We start from the raw sequence: 23,752 nt of genomic DNA, 5'->3' as shown, positions 1-23,752 counted from the left end.
TCAGCGTATACTAGTGAACACTTCCATTATGGAAGCGCTCACTAGTATGCAGGAGGCACTGAGAGTGGTGAGTGAAGGGTTGTACTCACCCCTCTCTGGGCCTGCGCTGAACTCTCCTGACTGTGCAAAGTGTCAGTCCATAGTACACGCACTCTATGACCTGACGTAAGCAGTCAGATCACAGTGCAGCATAGGCCTAGAGAAGGCCAGGGAGAGACACCAGACCTGCAGACGAGTGTCGGAGCAGGAGAAGTAAGTTCATTTATTTATTTTGGGTCTGAGCTAAGGTCTGATATGGGGGTCCGATCTGAGGTTTGATATAGGTGTCTGATTTAAGGTCTGATATGAGACTCTGACATGGAGGTCTGATCTGAGGTTTGATATGGGGGTCTGATCTGAAGGTCTGATTTGAAGTCTGATATGGGAGTCTAATTTGAGGTCTGATATGAGAGTCTGATTTGAGGTCTGATATGAGAGTCTGATTTGAGGTCTGATATGAGAGTCTGATTTGAGGTCTGATATGGGAGTCTAATTTGAGGTCTGATATGAGAGTCTGATTTGAGGTCTGATATGGGAGTCTAATTTGAGGTCTGATATGAGAGTCTGATTTGAGGTCTGATATGAGAGTCTGATTTGAGGTCTGATATGCGGTTCTGATTTGAGGTCTGATATGAGAGTCTGATTTGAGGTCTGATTTGAGGTCTGATATGCGGTTCTGATTTGAGGTCTGATATGCGGTTCTGATTTGAGGTCTGATATGCGGTTCTGATTTAAAGTCTGATATGCGGTTCTGATTTGAGGTCTGATATGCGGTTCTGATTTGAGGTCTGATATGAGAGTCTGATTTGAGGTCTGATATGCGGTTCTGATTTGAGGTCTGATATGCGGTTCTGATTTGAGGTCTGATATGCGGTTCTGATTTGAGGTCTGATATGCGGTTCTGATTTGAGGTCTGATATGCGGTTCTGATTTGAGATATGTTAGGGATCTGATCTGGGAGTCTGAGGATCTGATCTGAGGATCTCATATGGGGGTTTGATTTGAGGTCTGATATGAGTTTTATTCTGATGTGTGATATGGGGGTGTGATCTGAAAGGTAAGCGCACATTATAAAGACGTATGGCACACATTATTAGGGGGTATTTTTGTACTGGCACACATAAGGGGGCATTTTTCTACTGGCACACATTATCAGGAGAATTATTACTACTGGGGGAGTATAGGGAACATGACTACTAGTATGGACACAATGGAGGCATTATTACTATTGGGGGCACTGTTAACACTATGCACTCTTGCAGATAATTATTTCTACTGGTTTGACTTTGGGGAACACTATTAGGCCGAATGTACATGGCTGTGGAACACGGACGTGAGCGGTCTGTGGTATCCCGGCCTGGCATCCTGCTGACAGCAGGAGCGCACGGCGTCATTGGTTGCTATGATGCTGTGCTCTTCATGCCGCCGCTGCACTACAGTAATACACTCGTATAGATCATATGAGTCTATTACTGTAGTGCAGCGGCATAAAGCGCATGGCGTCATAGCAAATAATGACGCCGTGCGCTCCTGCTGTCAGCAGGATGCCAGGCCGGGATACCACGGACCGCTCACGTCCGTGCTCCACAGCCGTGTGCATTCGGCCTTACTTCGGGGGTTAACCTGGCACGTATCAGCTTAGCACAATTATTTTTGGGGGACAATAGTAGGGCTGGAGGGAAGGGATTTCAATTTTCGCTTCAGGTGGCAGAATGGCTAGGTGCTCCCCTGCCCCTTGCAATGCTCTAAGGAAAGGGGGGCCCAAGTTGAACTCTTGCACAAGGGACCATGAGCCTTAAGCTACGCCCCTGGCTATGAAAAAAATTTCGGATTGCATTTGACTAATTTTGGGCTACAAATATTTATTTCAATTGACTTTTTTTCTGAACTAAGCTGTGACTGTCTGTTTTATTTGAATCCCATCATCTGACAGCTCATGTGTAGCTCTTATCTTTGATCTCCTGACCTCATAAACACTCATAGCTCAATTCTTATCAAGCTAATAAGACTATGGGCTGTATTACACCTAGCGATAGTCGGGCAGATCATCGATAACAAGCGTTCATAGGAACACTCATTAGCGATGATCTGCCTGTGTAATAATGGCGCGGATTATCCGATGAACAACCTCATTCATCGGGCAATCACAATCTTTAAACAGTTTAAAAATTTGTAATCTGCCGGTGGCAGATTATGCTGTCTGCTGTTGACAAATAATGATTCTGTATGGGGAAGAGCAGTGGCAGTAGCGATCTCTCCTCCCTATACTGTGGAGGAGATTGCGGCATGTAAATGCAGCGGTCTCCTCCACTGACGAGCAGGCAATTGTTGGGAAGGAACGCTTCCTTCAAGACAATCGCCTGAAAAATCTGCAAGTCTAATACAGTCAACTAATATGGCTTAAATAAGTGTCTATGAGGTCAGGAGATTAGAGATAAGAGCTAAACATGAGCTGTCAGATGATGGGATTCATAGAAAACAGAGTGATTTTTAACCTTTGTATCTCAGAAATGGCTAAATATTTTTAATAAGGACCAATTGGAAAAAATCTTTGTAGCACAAAATGAGTAAAATGCAATCATATAAAAAATTCCCCAAAGGTGCCCATAGCCTTTAAACGTATCCATAGGGCTCCTGCAGAAGACTGCGCTTTAGACCGCCATCTGCCCAAATGTATGCGTCAGCAAATCTCATTTTAACTGCACTCTCCTATGCAGGGGCCCACCACAAGAAAAAAAAAAACGTGAGTCTTGTTCTCAAGTACGGTGATGCACACCACTTAAAGGGTTGTCGCACTTTAGCAAGTGGAATTTATTGGGTACGACCACCCTGTAGTCCAGCAGTGGTGGTCATGCTTGCACACTATAGGACAAAGTGGCATCCTCTCTGGTGGCCGGGACCGTGGAAGGTCTCATTGGCTGGTGCTTTTTCCTATAGTGTGCAAGAACGACCACCACTGATAGGTTGTAGTCGTAACCATGGAAATGAGCAATGTATTAAGTGATGGAAAAATGAATCCAGCCAGCAAAGGAGGCAATATGGACAATCACAATACATTAGTAAGTGCCTTTTGTGGAAGTGACACAACCTCTTTATTAGTTCTGTTGCAACTCCACAGAACCATGTGGCAGAATCTGAAGGCTACCCCACCGAGGAGCCGTAGGGTAGCATAGGTTTCAGGCATTTCTTGCGCCAGAAAACTGGTGCATTTAATGGTAATTATGAGCCCTGCCTCATCCCACGGACTTTTTGACACCCTAATCTTGGAGGCAGGGGGTATGTGTCACCGCCAGATATCTGAGAAGCTCTGACAGACGTTCTTCAGAACCTCCTGCTTTGCTTTCGTTTTGTCATCTCGTTTCCCTCTCTCAGCTGTCATCTAGTTGCACTGATTGCATCTCTTTAAATCCCCTCCCATACTGCATCACTTTGCGGTTTATACAACTTCCTGGAGTGTGTACATGCTGGATGCTGCAACTGATGCTTCTACAGATAAGTCTGTTCATTTATTTGTCTTTTCCTGTTTGCTTGATTCTAGGTGACCCTGACTCCCTCCGTATTAAGTGTAGGGAGCCAGTTGTCGTGTCCCCTCACTATTATAGGTTGTTCAGGTGTCATACAGTCGAGGCACAAGGGCATGCAATTATCTATCATAGAGATCTTTGCATGGGCTGAGAAGTCAGGGAGAGTGCTAGGGCTTTTACAGGGCTCACCCTTATGTTCCTTAGTTTGGGATCAAGTCAGTCGGATCTTCGTTTCTTGTCTTCCAGTGTTCTGCAACACCATCCGTGACAGTATGATAACGCCCCCCCCCAGTGTGCACACAGCCTGATACACTGCATTTGGGCACCATATTATATGGCCGTAATAATTGGGCACAGTATAACAAGGCAATTTGTACACTGTATGACGGTATTCCATATTGGGTGAGCACCACGAGAAGGCACCGCACAGGACACACCCATGGTGCTATAAAAGAAAAAGTTATGTACTTCTATGAGGCTAAACTGCGGCCGCGGCTGTCACTGCTGATTTTAATTTTGGAGTGGAAATCCTCTTTTTTTTTTCCATGACGACCTCTCGTGGTCGAGGATCCCAGATTGTGATTGCTCTAAGTGCAAAGAACACCATTGAATATTGATGATGGAGCCGCGTTTCATCCCCCGCTCCTCGGCAGTTCTTGAGATTAATAATTCACGCGTCAGTAATATGTATTGACCTCGTACATCTCTGTAAATTAACAGGTTCACGTCTAAGGCGTCAGATTTCCCAAGCTAAAGACGACCGATGCTTCCATGAGAGAGACCTCCCACGCCATTCTTTAGACTGCACCTCTTCTCCAGCTCCTATGTACTGTTTACGGTCTGGAGCCCGAAGGTGTGACGTGAGGTCGGAGGATGTGATTCACGTACAGGATCGGAGAGTCCTGAGTGCAAGGAGTTAAAGCGGCAGCCGGTCGGGAGGTGCGTGGATAGGATCCAATGTTTACTGGAGCCCAAAGGTGGCCACACACATCAGGAGAATGTCAGAGGAGCCCCCAATCTCTGCAGGATCGGCCAACTGTCTAATGTGCACAGGGGGGGGTCACCAGTTCTCCTCGACAAAAGATGGCAGAGGAAAGAAGGATCAGGCATGTTGGATTTCAGCAAATAATTCCCATCTTCTCATTTACAACACATGCATGCTCGGCTGAGCCTGGAGTGCATGTGTGTGGGGATCCAAGAGGCTGAGCTGGCCACTAATGTAAATGGCCGGCAAAACAGCAGATATAGAGAGCAGCAATTTCTCAGAATGTAACTCAGGATCCGTAATGTATGTACACAGTGACTGCACCAGCAGAATAGTGAGTGCAGCTCTGGAGTATAATACAGGATGTATCTCAGGATCAGTACAGGATAAGTAATGTATGTACACAGTGACTGCACCAGCAGAATAGTGAGTGCAGCTCTGGAGTATAATACAGGATGTATCTCAGGATCAGTACAGGATAAGTAATGTAATGTATGTACACAGTGACTGCACCAGCAGAATAGTGAGTGCAGCTCTGGAGTATAATACAGGATAAGTAATGTATGTACACAGTGACTGCACCAGCAGAATAGTGAGTGCAGCTCTGGAGTATAATACAGGACGTAACTCAGGATCAGTACAGGATAAGTAATGTATGTACACAGTGACTGCACCAGCAGAATAGTGAGCGCAGCTCTGGAGTATAATACAGGATGTATCTCAGGATCAGTACAGGATAAGTAATGTAATGTATGTACGTAGTGACTGCACCAGCAGAATAGTGAGTGCAGCTCTGAAGTATAATACAGGATGTAACTCAGGATCAGTACAGGATAAGTAATGTATGTACCCAGTGACTGCACCAGCAGAATAGTGAGTGCAGCTCTGGAGTATAATACAGGACGTAACTCAGGATCAGTACAGGATAAGTAACGTATGTACACAGTGACTGCACCAGCAGAATAGTGAGTGCAGCTCTGGACTATAATACAGGATGTAATTCAGGATCAGTACAGGATAAGTAATGTAATGTATGTACACAGTGACTGCACCAGCAGAATAGTGAGTGCAGCTCTGCAGTATAATACAGGATGTAACTCAGGATCAGTACAGGATTAGTAATGTATGTACACAGTGACTGCACCAGCAGAATAGTGAGCGCAGCTCTGGAGTATAATACAGGATGTATCTCAGGATCAGTACAGGATAAGTAATGTAATGTATGTACACAGTGACTGCACCAGCAGAATAGTGAGTGCAGCTCTGCAGTATAATACAGGATGTAACTCAGGATCAGTACAGGATAAGTAATGTATGTACACAGTGACTCAGGGGCGGACTGGGCCGGGGGGCAGGGGGGCAATTGCCCCCCGGGCCTCCCTGGCTTGCTGTCCCGGCCGGCCGGCCGGGCCGGAATAAACATCCGCTTTATGCCAGGGAGACGGGGAGCAGGGGAGCAGTGGAGGCGTGTTGCGGCAGTCTATCAGACAGGCCGCCGGACCGGCGCAGGCGGCGCGATGACGTCATCGCGCCACCTGCGCCGGTCCTGCGGCCTAACTGAGCCGCTGCCGTAAAGTGATTGCAGTGTGTGCTGGCGCCTGGCTGGAGGCGGGACCGGAGTAGTCCAGAGAAGCAGGGAGGTAAGTATGTCTGACTGACATTTTTTTTTTTTCTTTATTTTTGTCCCTATCTGGCTACTACTGGGCTGGCACTTTATGAGGGGGGGGGGGGGCGGGGGGCACAATCTGGCTAGTGGTGGCTACTCCTGGCACATTATAGGGGGGCCCCCCCCTAATCTGGCTACTACTGCCAGTGGTAGCCAGATTAGGGGGGGGGCCCCCCTATAATGTGCCAGGAGTAGCCACCACTAGCCAGATTGTGCCCCCCTGCCCCCCACCCCCCTCATAAAGTGCCAGCCCAGTAGTCTACTGGGCTGGCACTTTATGAGGGGGGTGGGGGGCAGGGGGGCACAATCTGGCTACTCCTGGCACATTATAGAGGGGCCCCTATCTGGCTACTCCTGGCACATTAGTGGGGGGGCCCTATCTGGCTACTGGCACATTAGTGGGGGGCCTATGGCTACTGGCACATTATAGGGGGGGCCTATGGCTACTGGCACATTATGGGGGACCTATGGCTACTGGCACATTATGGGGGACCTATGGCTACTGGCAGATTACAGGGGGGCTATGGCTACTGGCAGATTATAGGGGGGGGCTATGGCTACTGGCAGATTATAGGGGGGCTATGGCTACTGGCAGATTATAGGGGGGGCTATGGCTACTGGCAGATTATAGGGGGGGCTATGGCTACTGGCAGATTATAGGGGGGCTATGGCTACTGGCAGATTATAGGGGACCTATGGCTACTGGCACATTATGGGGGACCTATGGCTACTGGCAGATTACAGGGGGGGGCTATGGCTACTGGCAGATTATAGGGGGGGCTATGGCTACTGGCAGATTATAGGGGGGGCTATGGCTACTGGCAGATTATAGGGGGGCTATGGCTACTGGCAGATTATAGGGGGGGCTATGGCTACTGGCAGATTATAGGGGGGGCTATGGCTACTGGCAGATTATAGGGGGTCTATGGCTACTGGCAGATTATAGGGGACCTATGGCTACTGGCACATTATGGGGGACCTATGGCTACTGGCAGATTACAGGGGGGGCTATGGCTACAGGCAGATTATAGGGGGGGCTATGGCTTCTGGCAGATTATAGGGGGGGCTATGGCTACTGGCAGATTATAGGGGGGGCTATGGCTACTGGCAGATTATAGGGGGGCTATGGCTACTGGCAGATTATAGGGGGGGCTATGGATACTGGCAGATTATAGGGGGGGCTATGGCTACTGGCAGATTATAGGGGGGCTATGGCTACTGGCAGATTATAGGGGACCTATGGCTACTGGCACATTATGGGGGGGCATATGGCTACAGGCACATTATAGGGGGGCCCTATGTGGCTACTGGCACATTATAGGGGGGCCCTATGTGGCTACTGGCACATTATAGGGGGGCCCTATCTGGCTTCTGGCACATTATAGGGGGGCCCTATCTGGCTACTGGCACATTATAGGGGGCACTATGGGGACATTAGCTCAACTGGGGATATTACAAGGGGGTATTTTGTGCACTGTCTATTATAAGGAGAATTATTTCTACTGGGGGGGTGGGGCATTATGGTGGGCTTTATTACTCCCCCATGGTATGACCCCCTAGTAGCAGCACCGGCCTCTCCCTGCTCTGCTATCCCTCTGCCCCTTCTCCAAATCCTTATTATGAAATCTTTCTCATTAGGATAAAACACAACATCAGCTCCGCCGAGCCCCCGACCAAAGTGTGGAAGTGGCGTCCGAGATCCCCAAGGGTCAAGTAACTAAGTTTTCAAATGAAATATGTTTATGTTATACACATATAGCCTACACTGTGCCACACAATATACAGTTTCTCCTGCAAAAGTCATCAAGTGTCATGGGGGGGGACACAGAGCAGCGCCCAGCGGGGAGGAGAGAATACACGGATGCAACACTGTATCAGCCAGAAAATGACACTTTCGGCATTATACCAAAAATGCAATTTTCGGCTGATGTGTTTCGGCGGCCGATATATCGGAGCATGCCTAGTTTATTTTGTTTTACTGTGTTCTAATTTACATGGCTGACGAAAGTTGGGGGGGGGGGGGGGGTTGGCTCAGTGGGCCTCTGGGTGTTACTTGCCCCCTGGGCCAAAAGTTGCCAGTCAGCCCCTGCAGTGACTCCACCAGCAGAATTGTGAGTGCAGCTCTGGAGTATAATACAGGATGTATCTCAGGATCAGTACAGGATAAGTAATGTATGTACACAGTGACTGCACCAGCAGAATAGTGAGTGCAGCTCTGGAGTATAATACAGGAAGTAACTCAGGATCAGTACAGGATAAGTAATGTATGTACACAGTGACTGCACCAGCAGAATAGTGAGTGCAGCTCTGGAGTATAATACAGTATGTAACTCAGGATCAGTACAGGATAAGTAATGTATTTACACAGTGACTGCACCAGCAGAATAGTGAGTGCAGCTCTGGAGTATAATACAGGATGTAACTCAGGATCAGTACAGGATAGGTAGTGTAGTGGTCGGAAGAGGCCTGCATCGCATCGCAGTGTCATAGAGGTAAGTATAAGGCCCCTTGAGGTGAACGCATTGCAACCGCACTGAATCCGGACCCATTCACTTCAATGGGGCTGTGCAGATGATGCGGTGATTTTCACGCATCACTTGTGCGTTGCGAGAAAATCACAGCATGTTCTATATTCTGTGTTTTTCATGCAACGCAGGCCCCATAGAAATGAATGGGTCTGCGTGAAAATTGCGAGCGTCCGCAAGCAAGTGCGGATGTGGTGTGATTTTCACGCATGGTTGCTAGGAGATGATGTAATTAAATTTATAAAAGTCAATTTACTGAATTATTTTCCCTTATAACATGGATATAAAGGAAAATGGAAGCATCCTTAACACAGAATGCTTACTAAAATGTGGCTTTAGAAGTTAAAAACTAAAAAATAAAAAAAACTCACCTCATCCTGTTGTTCGCGCAGCCGGCATCTTCTTCTTTTAGGACCTGCAGAAGGACCTTTGATGATGTAATCTTGCCGTCAGTGCAGGTCCTGCTGAATAAAGGTTTCTATCCTCATTCAGCAGGACCTGCGCTGCCGTCCCTGCGCTCACCACGCGGTGAGCGCGATTGCGTCATCAAAGGTCCTTTGGCAGGTCCTGAAAGAAGAAGAAAGAAGACGATGCCGGCTGCGCGATCACAAGTGGATGAGGTGAGTTAAATTATTATTCTTTTTTTTTAACCCCTCCAGCCCTATTGTACTATGCATTCTGTATTCAGAATGCTAGTATTTTCCCTTATAACCATGTAATAAGGGAAAATAATAAAATCTACACAACACCGATCCTAAACCTGAACTTCAGTGAAGAGGTCTGGGTTCGGGTCTGGGTACCACATTCAGTTTTTTATCACGCGCGTGCAAAACGCATTGCACCCGCGCGATAAAAACTGAACATCGGAACGCAATCGCAGTCAAAACTGACTGCAATTGCGTATTTTCCCTGATCGCAGACGCAACGCATCCGGACCTAATCCGAACACGCTCATCTGCAAGGGGCCTAAGTGTTTATTGTTTTAATTATTTTTAGTACAGTATGGCAAGGGAGGTGGGGCCCTATAAACTAGCACATTATGGGGGGGGGGACTATGGAGAAGGGGGTGAAAGAGCACTATGGGGGCATTGTATAGGTGCATTTAATACTGGCACACATTTCAGTGCCACTATGGGGAAGGGGGGGAGAAGCATTATGGGGGCATCTATGTGGGGCAGTCTAAAGGAGTATTTTATACTGCCACATTATGAAGGGCACTATGGGGACGGGGGAGGAGCACTATGGGGGCATCTTCTGGGAGCACTATATAGGACGGGGAGTAGCACTATGGGGGCATCTTCTGGGAGCACTATATAGGAGTATTTTATACTGGCACAAATTATAGGGGCACTATGGGCACCTTAGCTCAACCGGGGCACTAGGTGTTTTTGTAGTGGCACACAGTACGGGTCATTGGATCACATGAGGGCACTCTGGGGACATAGGCTCTACTGGGGGCACTAAGAGGAGGTATTTTTTTTACTGCCACACAACAGAGCATTTTTTGTACTGGCGCACATTATAAGGGGGCTTTATTACAACTGGGGGACTATGGGAGCATTATTACTTCTGGAACACAATTACTGTTGGGGGCACTGTAGGAGCACTATTACTACTAAGTGCACTCTGGCACAGAATTATTACTATTGCTGGGATTTTGGGGAGCACTATTACAGTGGGGGCACCCTGGCACAGTATCAGCTCAGCACAGTTATTTTTGGGGGACATTATGGTTACACTATTAGTGTCAGGGGCACTATTTGCTGGGTGCAGTTATTTTTTTAGAGCATTGTGTTCCAATAATTATTGAAGGGGGCGCTATCTGTGTGTAACTAGTATTTTCAGGGGGTGTATCTGTTTCTACAGTATAGTTTTGGGGGGCACAGCGTCTCAGTATTGGAGGTGCATGATGGGATGTTGAGAAGATGGGAGGAAAAGTAGGAAACTAAGATGTCTGTCTGTCAAACTCTGCAGAGATGAGAGATGGCTGAAAGAAATCATCACGGCGGTCTGGTGTGAATGGAGAAGATGAATAAAGAGAACGTCTACATCAAAGGAGACGTCACTGGAAGTAAGAGGTATGGGCGTGATATATGGGTGGAGCTGTGTGTGGGCGTGGCTTGAGGGTGGGCTGGGACACAGGGGCCCCATAATCTCCTATTGGCCGGGGAAGTGACCCTCCCGAGACCAGGCTCTGGATCCGCCACTGGATCAGTACAGGATGTGTCTCCACCAGCAGAATAGTGAGTGCAGCTCTGGAGTATAATACAGGATATAACTCAGGATCAGTACAGGATAAGTAATGTATGTACACAGTGACTGCACCAGCAGAATAGTGAGTGCAGCTCTGGAGTATAATACAGGATGTAACTCAGGATCAGTACAGGATAAGTAATGTAATGTATGTACACAGTGACTCCACCAGCAGAATAGTGAGTGCAGCTCTGGAGTATAATACAGGATATAACTCAGGATCAGTACAGGATAAGTAATGTAATGTATGTACACAGTGACTCCACCAGCAGAATAGTGAGTGCAGCTCTGGAGTATAATACAGGATGTAACTCAGGATCAGTACAGGATAAGTAATGTATGTACACAGTGACTGCACCAGCAGAATAGTGAGTGCAGCTCTGGAGTATAATACAGGATGTAACTCTGGATCAGTACAGGATAAGTAATGTAATGTATGTACACAGTGACTGCACCAGCAGAATAGTGAGTGCAGCTCTGGAGTATAATACAGGATGTAACTCAGGGTCAGTACAGGATAAGTAATGTATGTACACAGTGACTGCTCCAGCAGAATAGTGAGTGCAGCTCTGGAGTATAATATAGGATGTAACTCAGGATCAGTACAGGATATGTAATGTATGTACACAGTGACTGCACCAGCAGAATAGTGAGTGCAGCTCTGGAGTATAATACAGGATGTAACTCAGGATCAGTACAGTATTAGTATAAAGTGAATCCACCAGCAGAATGTCCAATAATCCAGCACCTATCGTATCCTCTTTGTGCTGTATCAAATAATCCTTATTTCATATGTACAATTATCAGATGTATTGAATAGAAGCACAGACTCCAGAGCATCTCGGCCTCCTGCAGTTGACCCGGAGGTCAGGGCAGAGCAAAAATGTGTGCACTTTGTGCTGAGCGCCTCTAGCCCCCAATAACTACTGGTGCCCGTGTGTGGATTTCAGTGGGCGCCTCTAGCATTTATCCTGCTCCATCGCCAGGTATGAGGAGCCCCAGCAGCAGGAGCCAAAGTCAGTACTTACTGGGGGAGCTGCTTAATCAAAAGGGGTTGCACTTTTATGCAAATAAAGGTTAATTACAGTAAAACGAATAGACACCAGGGCGGAGTTATAAAACCGTCTAGAAGACAGGCTGTCACTGATGCCCACAGCAACCAATCAGAGCTCATTTCTCATTTCATGTTCTACCCTTATAAAAAGAGAGCTGTCCTGTGATTGGTTGCTCTGGGCACCAAAGATAGCCTGTCCTCTAGACGGTTTTATAACTCCGCCCTGGTGTTTATTCGTTATACTGTAATTAACCTTTATTTGCATAAAAGTGCAACCCCTTTTGATTAAGCAGCTCCCCCAGTAATGACTGACTTTGGCTCCTGCTGCTGGGGCTCCTCATACCTGGCGATGGAGCAGGATACATGCTAGAGGCGCCCACTGAAATCCACACACGGGTACCAGTAGTTCTTGGGGGCTAGAGGCGCTCAGCACAAAGTGCACACATTTTTGCTCTGCCCTGACCTCCGGGTCAACTGCAGGAGGCCGAGATGCTCTGGAGTCCATTCTGCTGCAGCTCTCCCCCTATTACAGCTCAGGGGGTGCATCCTTTCTGCTGCAGCTCTCCCCCTATTACAGCTCAGGGGGTGCATCCTTTCTGCATTTCAGGCTTTGTGTCCATTCTGCTGCAGCTCTCCCCCTATCACAGCTCAGGGGTTGTGCCGTTCTGCTGCAGCTCTCTCCCTATTACAGCTCAGGGGGTGCATGTTTTCTGCTGCAGCTCTCTCCCTATTGGAGCTCAGGGGGTGCACCCTTTCTCCTTGTGTTATGTTCCTGTAAATACCACAGCTTCTTACAGAAGATATGGGTGGTGGCATTTAAAGGATGGAACTGAGCATGTGTGACCACCAGGTGGAGACATGCAGCAGAAAGGATGCACCCCCTGAGCTGTAATAGGGGGGAGAGCTGCAGCAGAACGGACACAACCCCTGACCTATGATAGGAAGAGAGCTGCAGCAGAAAGGATGCACCCCCTGAGCTGTAATAGGGGGGAGAGCTGCAGCAGAACGGACACAACCCCTGACCTATGATAGGAAGAGAGCTGCAGCAGAAAGGATGCACCCCCTGAGCTGTAATAGGGGGAGAGCTGCAGCAGAACGGACACAACCCCTGACCTATGATAGGGAGAGAGCTGCAGCAGAAAGGATGCACCCCCTGAGCTGTAATAGGGGGAGAGCTGCAGCAGAACGGACACAACCCCTGACCTATGATAGGGAGAGAGCTGCAGCAGAAAGGATGCACCCCCTGATCTGTAATAGGGAGAGAGCTGCAGCAGAATGGGCACAACCCCTGAGCTGCAATAGGGAGAGAGAGAGATGAGCAGAAAGGATGCACTCCCCGAGCTGTTATAGGGAGAGAGCTGCAGCAGAAAGGATGCACCCCCTGAGCTGTAATAGGGAGAGAGAAACGAGCAGAAAGGATGCACTGCCTGAGCTGTGATAGGGAGTAAGATGCAGCAGAACAGAGACAGCCCCTGAGCTGTGATAGAGAGAGCCCTGGCAGAAATTACACACCCCCTGAGCTGTGATAGGGAGAGAGCTGCAGCAGAAAGGACACACACATTGAGCAGTGATAGGGAGAGGGATCCAGCAGAAAAGACACACCTCCTGATCTACAACAGGTAGGGCTGCAGCAGAAAGGGCACATCTTCTGAGTTGTTAAAGGGAGAGAGATGCTGCAGAAAGGACACACCCCCTGAGTGTTCAGCTTGATATAAATCTAGCAAAGAAACTGGAGCAATGAATGCGGAGATCTCTGGATCTCTGGATCTAATACATCATGGAATAACTCCTTTAAGGTCATGCAGTCGGTTTACCCACAGGCCAATGCCACTGATAATATGTTGCGACCAATGACAAACTCAGCTCTGCTCTACCAAGTCACAGCACAATACATACCACCTTACAACACACAGAGACACCTATGTCATGAGACGTCCTGCTCCACAATGCGGTATGGTGCGGCGCGAGACTCCGAAATAAAACGGTTTATGGTAAAATAAATAATAAAAAAATATAAAGAAAACTAAATGGTAAGTGATAGAAGAAGCAGAACAGGGAGGAAGGACGTACGGAAGGATTTACATACATGGACAGACATATAGACTTACGTGATGTGTCCGTGCGTCTGACTGCAGCATTAGCCAAGGAGACAAGAGACAGCTCGTTAGAGTGGGGGAGGAGGGAAGTAACATCAGTACAGGTCTAGCATAACAACTGACCGCCTGAACCATGTGCCCCAACCACAGCTGCACTAACAACTAATTAGATTGTTGCTCCCATTTCCGAGCCTGCATTATTAAGATGAGAGCTGAAACCTGATTGGTTGCTCGCCCCTGTGCATATCACAGCTCGTAGCTTCCATAGGGCATCTTGGCGTGAAAGTGGTATGGCGTGTGGGGTTACTTAAAGAGGCTCTGTCAGCATGATAAACCCTGTTAAACCAGGCATAATGTCTGGTAGGGTTGATTATGCTGATTAAAACGATATCTTTCTTTTGTTTGTACGCTAAACAGCTGCAGAGATATCTGTGGTTTATTCATATACAAATGAGCAGATTGGAGCACCAGGGGGCAGAGCTGAATCCTTGGAGCACTACTTTTGTAACACCCCTGTGCTCTTGCACCCCCCCCCCCCCCCCTTTAATTTACAGGGATATACATCAGCATGCTGGGGGCACGGCTGTGTCCTAGCATGTACATATTACATACACTACTTACTATAGCCTTACCATGTTCAGAATAGATGTTTTCTATGCTTAGAAAGCTAATATATATATATATATATATATATATATTGCTGGTTTATTCACAGGCACAATATATGATTATAAAGACACCAGTAATTATCTTTCTAAGCATAAAAAACACTCTTTTCAATATGATAACACTATATCCTGGAGGTAAGTGGTCAGCCTTGCATGTAGATGTCCAGGCGAGACTTCTAGATTTTTTCTTCAGTTTTTCTCCCTCTTTTAACCCATAATAAAAGGCTATATCAAGAATAGAGGTGTTTATGCTTAGAAAGCTAATACATACTGCTGGTTTATTCACAGGCCCAAGATAGAAAGCTAATACATATTACTGGAGTCTTTATAATCATATGTTGAGCCTGTGAATAAACCAGTGATGTGTATTCACATTCTAAGCCTAGAAAATGTCTATTGTCAACACGGTAAGGCTATAGTAAGTAGTGTATGATATGCAGCAACTATGACACGGCCCTGCCCTCAGCATGCTGATGTCTAGCCCTGTCAATCAAGAGGAGGGAGGAGTGTGTTACAAAAGCAGTGCTCCAAGAATTCAACCCGCCACCTGGTGCTCCAATGTGCTCATTTGCATATGAATAAAAACACAGATATCTCTGCAGCTGTTTATCATAGACAAAAGAAAGGTCTCGTTTTAATCAGCATGATGAGCCCTACCAGCCAGTATGCCTGGTTTAAAATGACTGATCATGCTGATAGAAGCTCTTTCAAGGGGTTCTACAAATAGAGATAAAAGAACTGAAAATATTTACTGCTTACATTTCCAACCTCTGAAAACTGATCCCTCTGACTGCAGCTGCGGGGGGATTATTTACTTCTGCTCCGTGCAAGATCGATTAGTCATGCCTGTTCTATATGGACAAGAAAGGATAACTCCTAGATCAGACATGACCAATCAATCCTGCAGGGATCCCAGCTGCACACACAGCTGGAGCAACGTCCAGAGACTGAACCTTATCACAAACTAGATTATTATTTATTTATTTTTTCATCTGTAGTGGTCCTATAACTTGCATCTCACCAGCCTGCGCAAAACTACAACTCCCAACATGCCTGTGGTTGTGAGGATATGCTGGGAATGGTTGTCTTGAAAGGACTGGAGAGTCTTAGGAGGAGAATATTGTATCTGGATAAGCGCTCTCGTCATTGCAGGCCATAGGTGTATATATACTGCGTGTGACATGTGCATCCAGTTTGGAGTGTAATAACCTCAAAAATACAAGACACACAACAAACGAGGCTGAAAATCAGGTTTATTGCTGCTGCAATAGAATAAACTGCAAATAAAAAAAACAGGTACATAGAAGACACTACACCTACACAAGAGCGGCATCTAGTGGTGACTCTCAGAAGTGCAGGAGAGCGTCACAACTACATCGCCCACTATCCAGGCTGAAAACCCACATCAAATACTTCTCACAGCTGAGTATTTGCTATAGTTGTATCCAGTCTAGACAACCCTAAGACCATTAGCAGCACTCTCTTGTTCTGGTAGTTTGTTACAGTGTATCAGTGCAGGCAGGATACAAGTTTAGCTAACAGAGGTTTGTCCACTGGAAACAACTGTAATGAGGACTATTATAGGTCTCTATGGGTTATCAGCTAGCATGTTCTTATTCACTGACAGCAAGCAGATGTCTTGAGGATCTGCAACAGAACGTGTTGTGGAGGTTGAAGAAGTTTTCACTCTATAACATAAAACAGGAGAATCCCTGAAATAATTGTTTGGGGATTCTCATACGTTCGTCCAGATGGACCCCATACTTGTGTGAACCTACAAATACCAGGTTATAGCTCTCGCAGAGGGTTCGTGACAGTGGTGAATTCACACACATTGCATATTCATGGTCTCCTGATTGGCGGCCTGCACAGACTCTTACTCTGTCCACCTCAGAGGAAGAGCCGAGGCTCCTCCAGATGTCACCTCATCCTCGCCAGCCTCTGGGACCTCACAAGGTGACATGGTCCCCAACATAAACATTTTCCAGGTCACTGGGTCCCCTGTATACAAGATTACTGAGCTTAGGGATCCATAACTTGAGCTTCCTGGCAGGCGATGGTGGTTTAAGGGTTAATGTCGCTGCACAAATCCCATATTTCTGGGGTCGGAGGGAATTAGGGGTGAACACATTCTGATCTCCATTGTGGGGAACGGAGCTAATGGTAATCACGCTGTGGGACTGGATAGGGAGGACCCCCAGCAATGCATGCCCACCCCCCAATTGTTTGGCCCGGATTCCAGCTATGTAGCACATGCCCCAACCTCCAACATTCAGAAATGGCAAGTAACTACAATCACCCCCATCCTCCCCTGTAGTGTTCATTTATCAGTGACCACAAGTTCCTGCATAGATAACAGTATGCTAGCTACAAGTGATTCTGCCCCCCGCAAGTGCCAGCCACACTGCCCCCACTGGCTGGCATCTGCGGGGGCAGTGTGGCTGCTGGCACTTGCGGGGGGCAGTGTGGCTGCTGGCACTTGCGGGGGGCAGTGTGGCTGGCACTTGAGGGGGGCAGTGGGCAGTGTGGCTGGCACTTGCGGGGGGCCGTGTGGCTGGCACTTGCGGGGGGGCCGTCTGGCTGGCACTTGCGGGGGGGCCGTGTGGCCGGCACTTGCGGGGGGCCGTGTGGCGGCACTTGCGAGGGGCCGTGTGGCCGGCACTTGCGGGGGGGCCGTGTGGCCGGCACTTGCGGGGGGGCCGTGTGGCCGGCACTTGCGGGGGGGCCGTGTGGCCGGCACTTGCGGGGGGGCCGTGTGGCTGGCACTTGCGGGGGGGCCGTGTGGCCGGCACTTGCGGGGGGCCGTGTGGCCGGCACTTGCGGGGGGCCGTGTGGCCGGCACTTGCGGGGGGCCGTGTGGCCGGCACTTGCGGGGGGGCCGTGTGGCCGGCACTTGCGGGGGGCCGTGTGGCCGGCACTTGCGGGGGGCCGTGTGGCCGGCACTTGCGGGGGGGCCGTGTGGCTGGCACTTGCGGGGGGGCCGTGTGGCCGGCACTTGCGGGGGGGCCGTGTGGCCGGCACTTGCGGGGGGCCGTGTGGCCGGCACTTGCGGGGGGCTGTGTGGCTGGCACTTGCGGGGGGCCGTGTGGCTGGCACTTGCTAGGATGGATGAACTTCCAGTTCCAGTCGTCTAACCCTTTGATCACCACAGTCAAGAGTGACTGCAGCCTGATCACAGGGGTTCCCCTTCATTTGAGGCATCTGGTTTTGTAGTGATACGATGAAGGTCTGGGGGCCCCTGTGCAGTCAGCTCTAGGGCCACATCAATGAAAAAATAATGTTAAAGAGGAACTACACTTTACAAAACTTTTATTATGTCATAGTGACATGTCAAGGTTTTGGGGGTCCGAATGTTGAGACCCTACCAATTGCTAAGAATGAATGTGGAGCTAGAAGCGTTCAGCTGAAGAATGTCTCATAGGCTTTCAGTTAGAGGCCATCTTACGTCTTCAGCATGTGGGTTGTCCCATGAAAATAATTCTATATTTTTGAAACCAGCACCTGGATCTGAATACTTTTGTAAATGAATGTAATTAAAAATGTATTATAACCACTGAGTTATTCAATAAACTGTATCTGTATAGCGCCACCTGCTGTTTGTTCTATTTCATAGCTCTCTGAGGTGGTCGCACACGCTCAGTTTGCTCCTCCACCTGCCCGTGATAAGACCATAGTCCTACCACTTTACACATCACTGGTCAGACCACACATGGAGGACTGTGTACAATTCTGGGCTCCTGTGAACAAGGCAGACATAGCAGAGCTGGAGAGGGTCCAGAGGAGGGCAACTAAAGTATAACTGGAATGGGGCAACTACAGTACCCTGAAAGATTATCAAAATTAGGGTTATTCACTTTAGAAAAAAGTAGACTCAGGGAAGATCTAATTACTATGTATAAATATATCAGGGGTCAGTACAGAGATCACTCCCATCATCTATTTATCCCCAGGACTGTGACTGTGACGAGGGGACATCCTCTGCGTCTGGAGGAAAGAAGGTTTGTACACAAACATAGAAGAGGATTCTTTACGGTAAGAGCAGTGAGACTATGGAGCTCTCTGCCTGAGGAGGTGGTGATGGTGAGTACAATAAAGGAGTTCAGGAGGGGCCTGGATGTATTTCTGGAGTGTAATAATATTACAGGCTATAGCTACTAGAGAGGGGTCGCTGATCCAGGGAGTTATTCTGATGCCTGATTGGAGTCGGGAAGGAATATTTTATTCCCCTAAAGTGGTGAAAATTGGCTTCTACCTCACAGTTTTTTTTTGCCTTCCTCTGGATCAACTTGCAGGATGACCGGCCGAACTGGATGGACAGATGTCTTTTTTCGGCCTTATGTACTATGTTACAAGGCTTATCTCCTGTTAGAAGCTGTGACAGTTACAGAAAGAGAGCAGCAGCAGAAAAGACATGTCCCCTGGAAAGGACACGCCCTCTGAAGAGGACACGCCCCCTGAGCAGCTTGAAATAAATCTAGCAGAGCAATTGGAGCAATGAATGAGGAGATCTCTGGATCCATGTGAGGTACAGGGCTGGTTCTAAATTGTCATGTACTAATATCAGATTCTTCGTTTTTTTCAAGGACAGCCCCTTTAAATGTCTCCTAAAGATGTTGCATGACCTTATTGGGTGGGGGTGCCAAGTGTAAAAGAATAGAAAAATAAAGACAAAATTAAAAAACAACTAAATATAAATTTTTAAAAAATTAATGCCAGCCCTCAATGGTCATCTCAGTGATGAACGTGGCATCTGAGGGGCTCAAAGATGGGGGGCGGCGCCATCGTCGTTCCCTGTCATCACGCCCGCTACTCTCAAAGCAATGCGTTTCGTGACAAAGTAATTTGCCACAAAGGGAATTTCTTTGTGAAATTCAGCGAAGCAGCTGAATCGAATTTTTGAGAACTTCGCTCATCTCTCCATTTGATGCCCACCATGTTGGCAGTGTCACGTGGTGCGGGGGTTAAAGCTTAATTTGCAGGAGGATTGGGAGAACGTGAAATTCTGGAGAAAACCCTGCTGCAACCTGAGAGAGAGCTGCCGCACTGCAACCGTTGTCAGGTATGACTCTTCTAATAACTGGCGTTAAAGGGGTTCTCTAAGACTTTGCAAAATTAAAGTGCACCTGTCATCAGGATCAGCTCATTTAGGGCTCTTTCACACCTGCGTTCTTGTCTTCCGGCATAGAGTTCCGTCGTCGGGGCTCTATGCCGGAAGAATCCTGATCAGTTTTATCCTAATGCATTCTGAATGGAGTGAAATCCGTTCAGGATGCATCAGGATGTCTTCAGTTCCGGAACGGAACGTTTTTTGGCCGGAGAAAATACCGCAGCATGCTGCGCTTTTTGCTCGGGCCAAAAATCCTGAAGACTTGCCGCAAGGCCGGATCCGGAATGAATGCCCATTGAAAGGCATTAATCCGGATCCGGCCTTAAGCTAAACGTTGTTTCGGCGCATTGCCGGATCCGACGTTTAGCTTTTTTAGAGTGGTTACCATGGCTGCCGGGACGCGGGGGAGCGGCATACTTACCGTCCGTGCGGCTCCCGGGGCGCTCCAGAGTGACGTCAGGGCGCCCCAAGCGCATGGATCACGTGATCGCATGGCACGTCATCCATGCGAATGGGGCGCTCTGACGTCACTCTGGAGCGCCCGGGAGCCGCACGGACTGTAAGTATACCGCTCCCCCGCTCCTACTATGGCAACCAGGACTTTAATAGCATCCTGGCTGCCATAGCAACACTGAACGCATTTTGAAGACGGATCCGTCTTCAAATGCTTTCAGTACACTTGCGTTTTTCCGGATCCGGCGTGTAATTCCGGCAAGTGGAGTACACACCGGATCCGGACAACGCAAGTGTGAAAGAGGCCTAAATCAGACACACTTCCCAGTAGGGTGGATCCTGCTGATTAAAATGATATCTGTCTTGTGAAAATCGGTTGGGGCATTCCCAAGAAAAAAAGACTTGTATTCCTTATGCCAATGAGGTCTTTAGTACCTCAAGGGGCGGAGCCTAGCTTACCAGTGCTGGCCACGCCCCTTGGTGCAGTGACGCCATCACTTGCACAAATAATAATAATACAATGTATTTATATAAAGCCACCATATTCCGCAGCGCTTTACAATTTCATAGGGTTCATGTACAAAACAAAACTAACTGGATAATATGCAACTGAAACACTAGGAGTCAGGGCCCTGCTCACAAGAGCTTACAATTTGTTAAGTAGGATTTGAGCCATTATTGAACTGACAGGAGTGGTGCCGGCCGATCTGCTTCGGGTTTGGGACTACAACAGGTTCGAGTTCAGGCCAGAGGAGTTGGTGGGGGAAAGTTTAGTAGGGGAATAGTCAGTTTAGGTAGCTTTATAAATTAAGATTGCCTGAAAAGATGCGTTTTTAAGGCACGTTTGAAGGTGGAGAAGTTGTGAATTGACCTAGTATTCCGGGGCTGAATATTCCAGAGAGTAGGTGCAGCTCGAGAAAAGTCTTGAAGACGGGAGTGAGAGGTACAAATTATGGAGGTCATTAATCTTAGGTCGCTAACAGAACAGAGCACGAGTAGGGTGGTAGATGGAGATGAGGGAGGAGATGTATGGAGGTGCAGCACTGTGGAGAGCAGGAGTAGGGTGGTAGATGGAGATGAGGAGATGTATGGAGGTGCAGCACTGTGGAGAGCAGGAGTAGGGTGGTAGATGGAGATGAGGGAGGAGATGTATGGAGGTGCAGCACTGTGGAGAGCAGGAGTAGGGTGGTAGATGGAGATGAGGGAGGAGATGTATGGAGGTGCAGCACTGTGGAGAGCAGGAGTAGGGTGGTAGATGGAGATGAGGGAGGAGATGTATGGAGGTGCAACATTGTAGCGAGCACGAGTAGGGTGGTAGATGGAGATGAGGGAGGAGATGTATGGAGGTGCGGCACTGTGGAGAGCAGGAGTAGGGTGGTAGATGGAGATGAGGGAGGAGATGTATGGAGGTGCAGCATTGTGAAGAGCACGAGTAGGGTGGTAGATGGAGATGAGGGAGGAGATGTATGGAGGTGCAGCACTGTGGAGAGCAGGGGTAGGGTGGTAGATGGAGATGAGGGAGGAGATGTATGGAGGTGCAGCACTGTGGAGAGCAGGAGTAGGGTGGTAGATGGAGATGAGGGAGGAGATGTATGGAGGTGCAGCACTGTGGAGAGCAGGAGTAGGGTGGTAGATGGAGATGAGGGAGGAGATGTATGGAGGTGCAGCACTGTGGAGAGCTTTGTGGGTGAGGGTGAGAAGTTTGAACTGTATTCTGTGGTGGATGGGCAACCAGTGAAGTGACTAGCACATACTAGTAGCATCAGTGTAGCGGTTGGATGGATAGATGAGCCTGGCTGCAGCATTTAGGACAGACTGAAGGGGGGAGAGTTTAGTGAGATGGAGACCGATTAGTAATGCATTGTAATAGTCAAGACGAGAATGAATCAAGGCAACAACAAGAGGTTTTGCCGTTTCCACAGTAAGAAAAGGGCGGATTCTGGCGATATTCTTGAGGTGCAGACGACAAGAGCGTGTAAGTGATTGAATATGGGGAACAAGGGAAAGATCGGAGTCAAATGTGGCCCCAAGACGGCGTGCATGTTGAACAGGAGTTATGATAGTCCTGCAGACCGAAATTGAAATATCAAGTTTAGGTGAGTTAGTAGATAGGGGAAAGACAAGAAGCTCAGTTTTTGAGAGATTTAATTTTAGATACAGAGAGGACATGATGTTAGAGACAGCTGCCAGACAATTAATGGTGTTTTAGAGTTAAGCAGGGGTGATGTCAGGGGATGAAGTGTATAGTTGGGTGTCGTCAGCATAGAGATGGTATCGAAGGCCAAATCTACTGATAGTCTGTCCAATGGGGGCTGTATAGAGGGAGAAGAGTAGAGGACCTAGTACTGAGCCCTAAAGGAACACCAACATCAAGAGGAAGAGGAGATGAAGAGCCAGCGAATGATACACTAAAGGAGTGGCCAGAGAGATAGGAAGAGAACCAAGAGAGAGCAGTGTCCTTAAGGCCAATTGAGTAGAGCATGGTGAGGAGGAGTTTATGGTCTATGGTATCAAACACTGCAGAGAGATCCAGCAGAATCAGTAGAGAATAGTCACCATTTATTTTTGCTGTTAGGAGAGCGTTAGACACTTTAGTAAGGGCAGTTTCTGTAGAGTGAAGAGGGCGAAAGGCAGATTGTAAGGGGTCAAGAAGAGAGTTTGCAGAGAGATAGCTTATTAAGCGAGAGTAGGCAAGACGTTCAAGGAGTTTAGAGATGAAGGGGAGGTTAGAAACAGGTCGGTAGTTAGCAGCACAGGTCGGGTCAAGAGACTGTTTCTTTAGTAGTGGGGTTATAATAGAGTGTTAGAAAGAGGAGGGAAAGATACCAGAAGAGAGAGAGAGGTTAAAAATTGTAGTTAGGTGAGTAATGACAGCCGGGGAGAGGGACTGGAGGAGGTGTGATGGAATAGGATCACTGCTACAGGTCGTGGGTCGAGAAGAAGAGAGAAGCCTTGAGACTTCTTCCTCTGCTATAGGGTCAAAAAAGGAGAGAGAGCATTTGGAGGGAGGATTGAAATTATTTGGGGACTGGGAGATTATTTCCTGCCAGATACTGCCAATCTTGTCTCTGAAGTAAGTGGCCATGCCATCAGCGCGGAGGTCAGTGACAGGTTCTGGAACTTTAGGGCTTAAAAGAGAAAGAAAAGTTTTAAAGAGTCGTTTTGGGTTATTTGAGAGTGAGGAGATGAGAGAGGTAAAGAACTTTTGTTTGGCAATGTTGAGAGCCGAATTGTATGTTTTGAGCATACATTTATAATGGAGGAAGTCTGCTGATATTCGCGATTTTCTCCATAAGCGTTCTGCACATCTGGAGCAGCACTGTAGAAAACGTGTTTCAGGTGTGTGCCAGGGTTGCCGTGTTCTGTGTCGGGAGGGTCGGAT

At 48.0% G+C, this 23,752-nt stretch overlaps 1 protein-coding gene across 2 annotated transcripts in view; it reads right to left on the bottom strand.

Moving 5' to 3' along the window:
- The window catches only part of GABBR1 (gamma-aminobutyric acid type B receptor subunit 1), a 122,826-nt gene that overhangs the window by 66,511 nt on the left and 32,563 nt on the right, over nt 1–23,752 (bottom strand). For both annotated transcript variants that reach the window (XM_044306091.1, XM_044306092.1), the window contains one exon: nt 14,155–14,175. In XM_044306091.1, coding sequence (XP_044162026.1) covers nt 14,155–14,175 — 21 coding nt within the window. The remainder of the gene's footprint in view (nt 1–14,154; nt 14,176–23,752) is intronic.

The sequence above is a fragment of the Bufo gargarizans genome, chromosome 9 (assembly GCF_014858855.1).
Source record: "Bufo gargarizans isolate SCDJY-AF-19 chromosome 9, ASM1485885v1, whole genome shotgun sequence".
In the NCBI taxonomy this organism is placed as follows: Eukaryota; Metazoa; Chordata; class Amphibia; order Anura; family Bufonidae; genus Bufo; species Bufo gargarizans.
The sequence above is the reverse complement of the archived record's forward strand: the minus strand, read 5'-3'. Positions and strand labels throughout refer to the sequence as shown.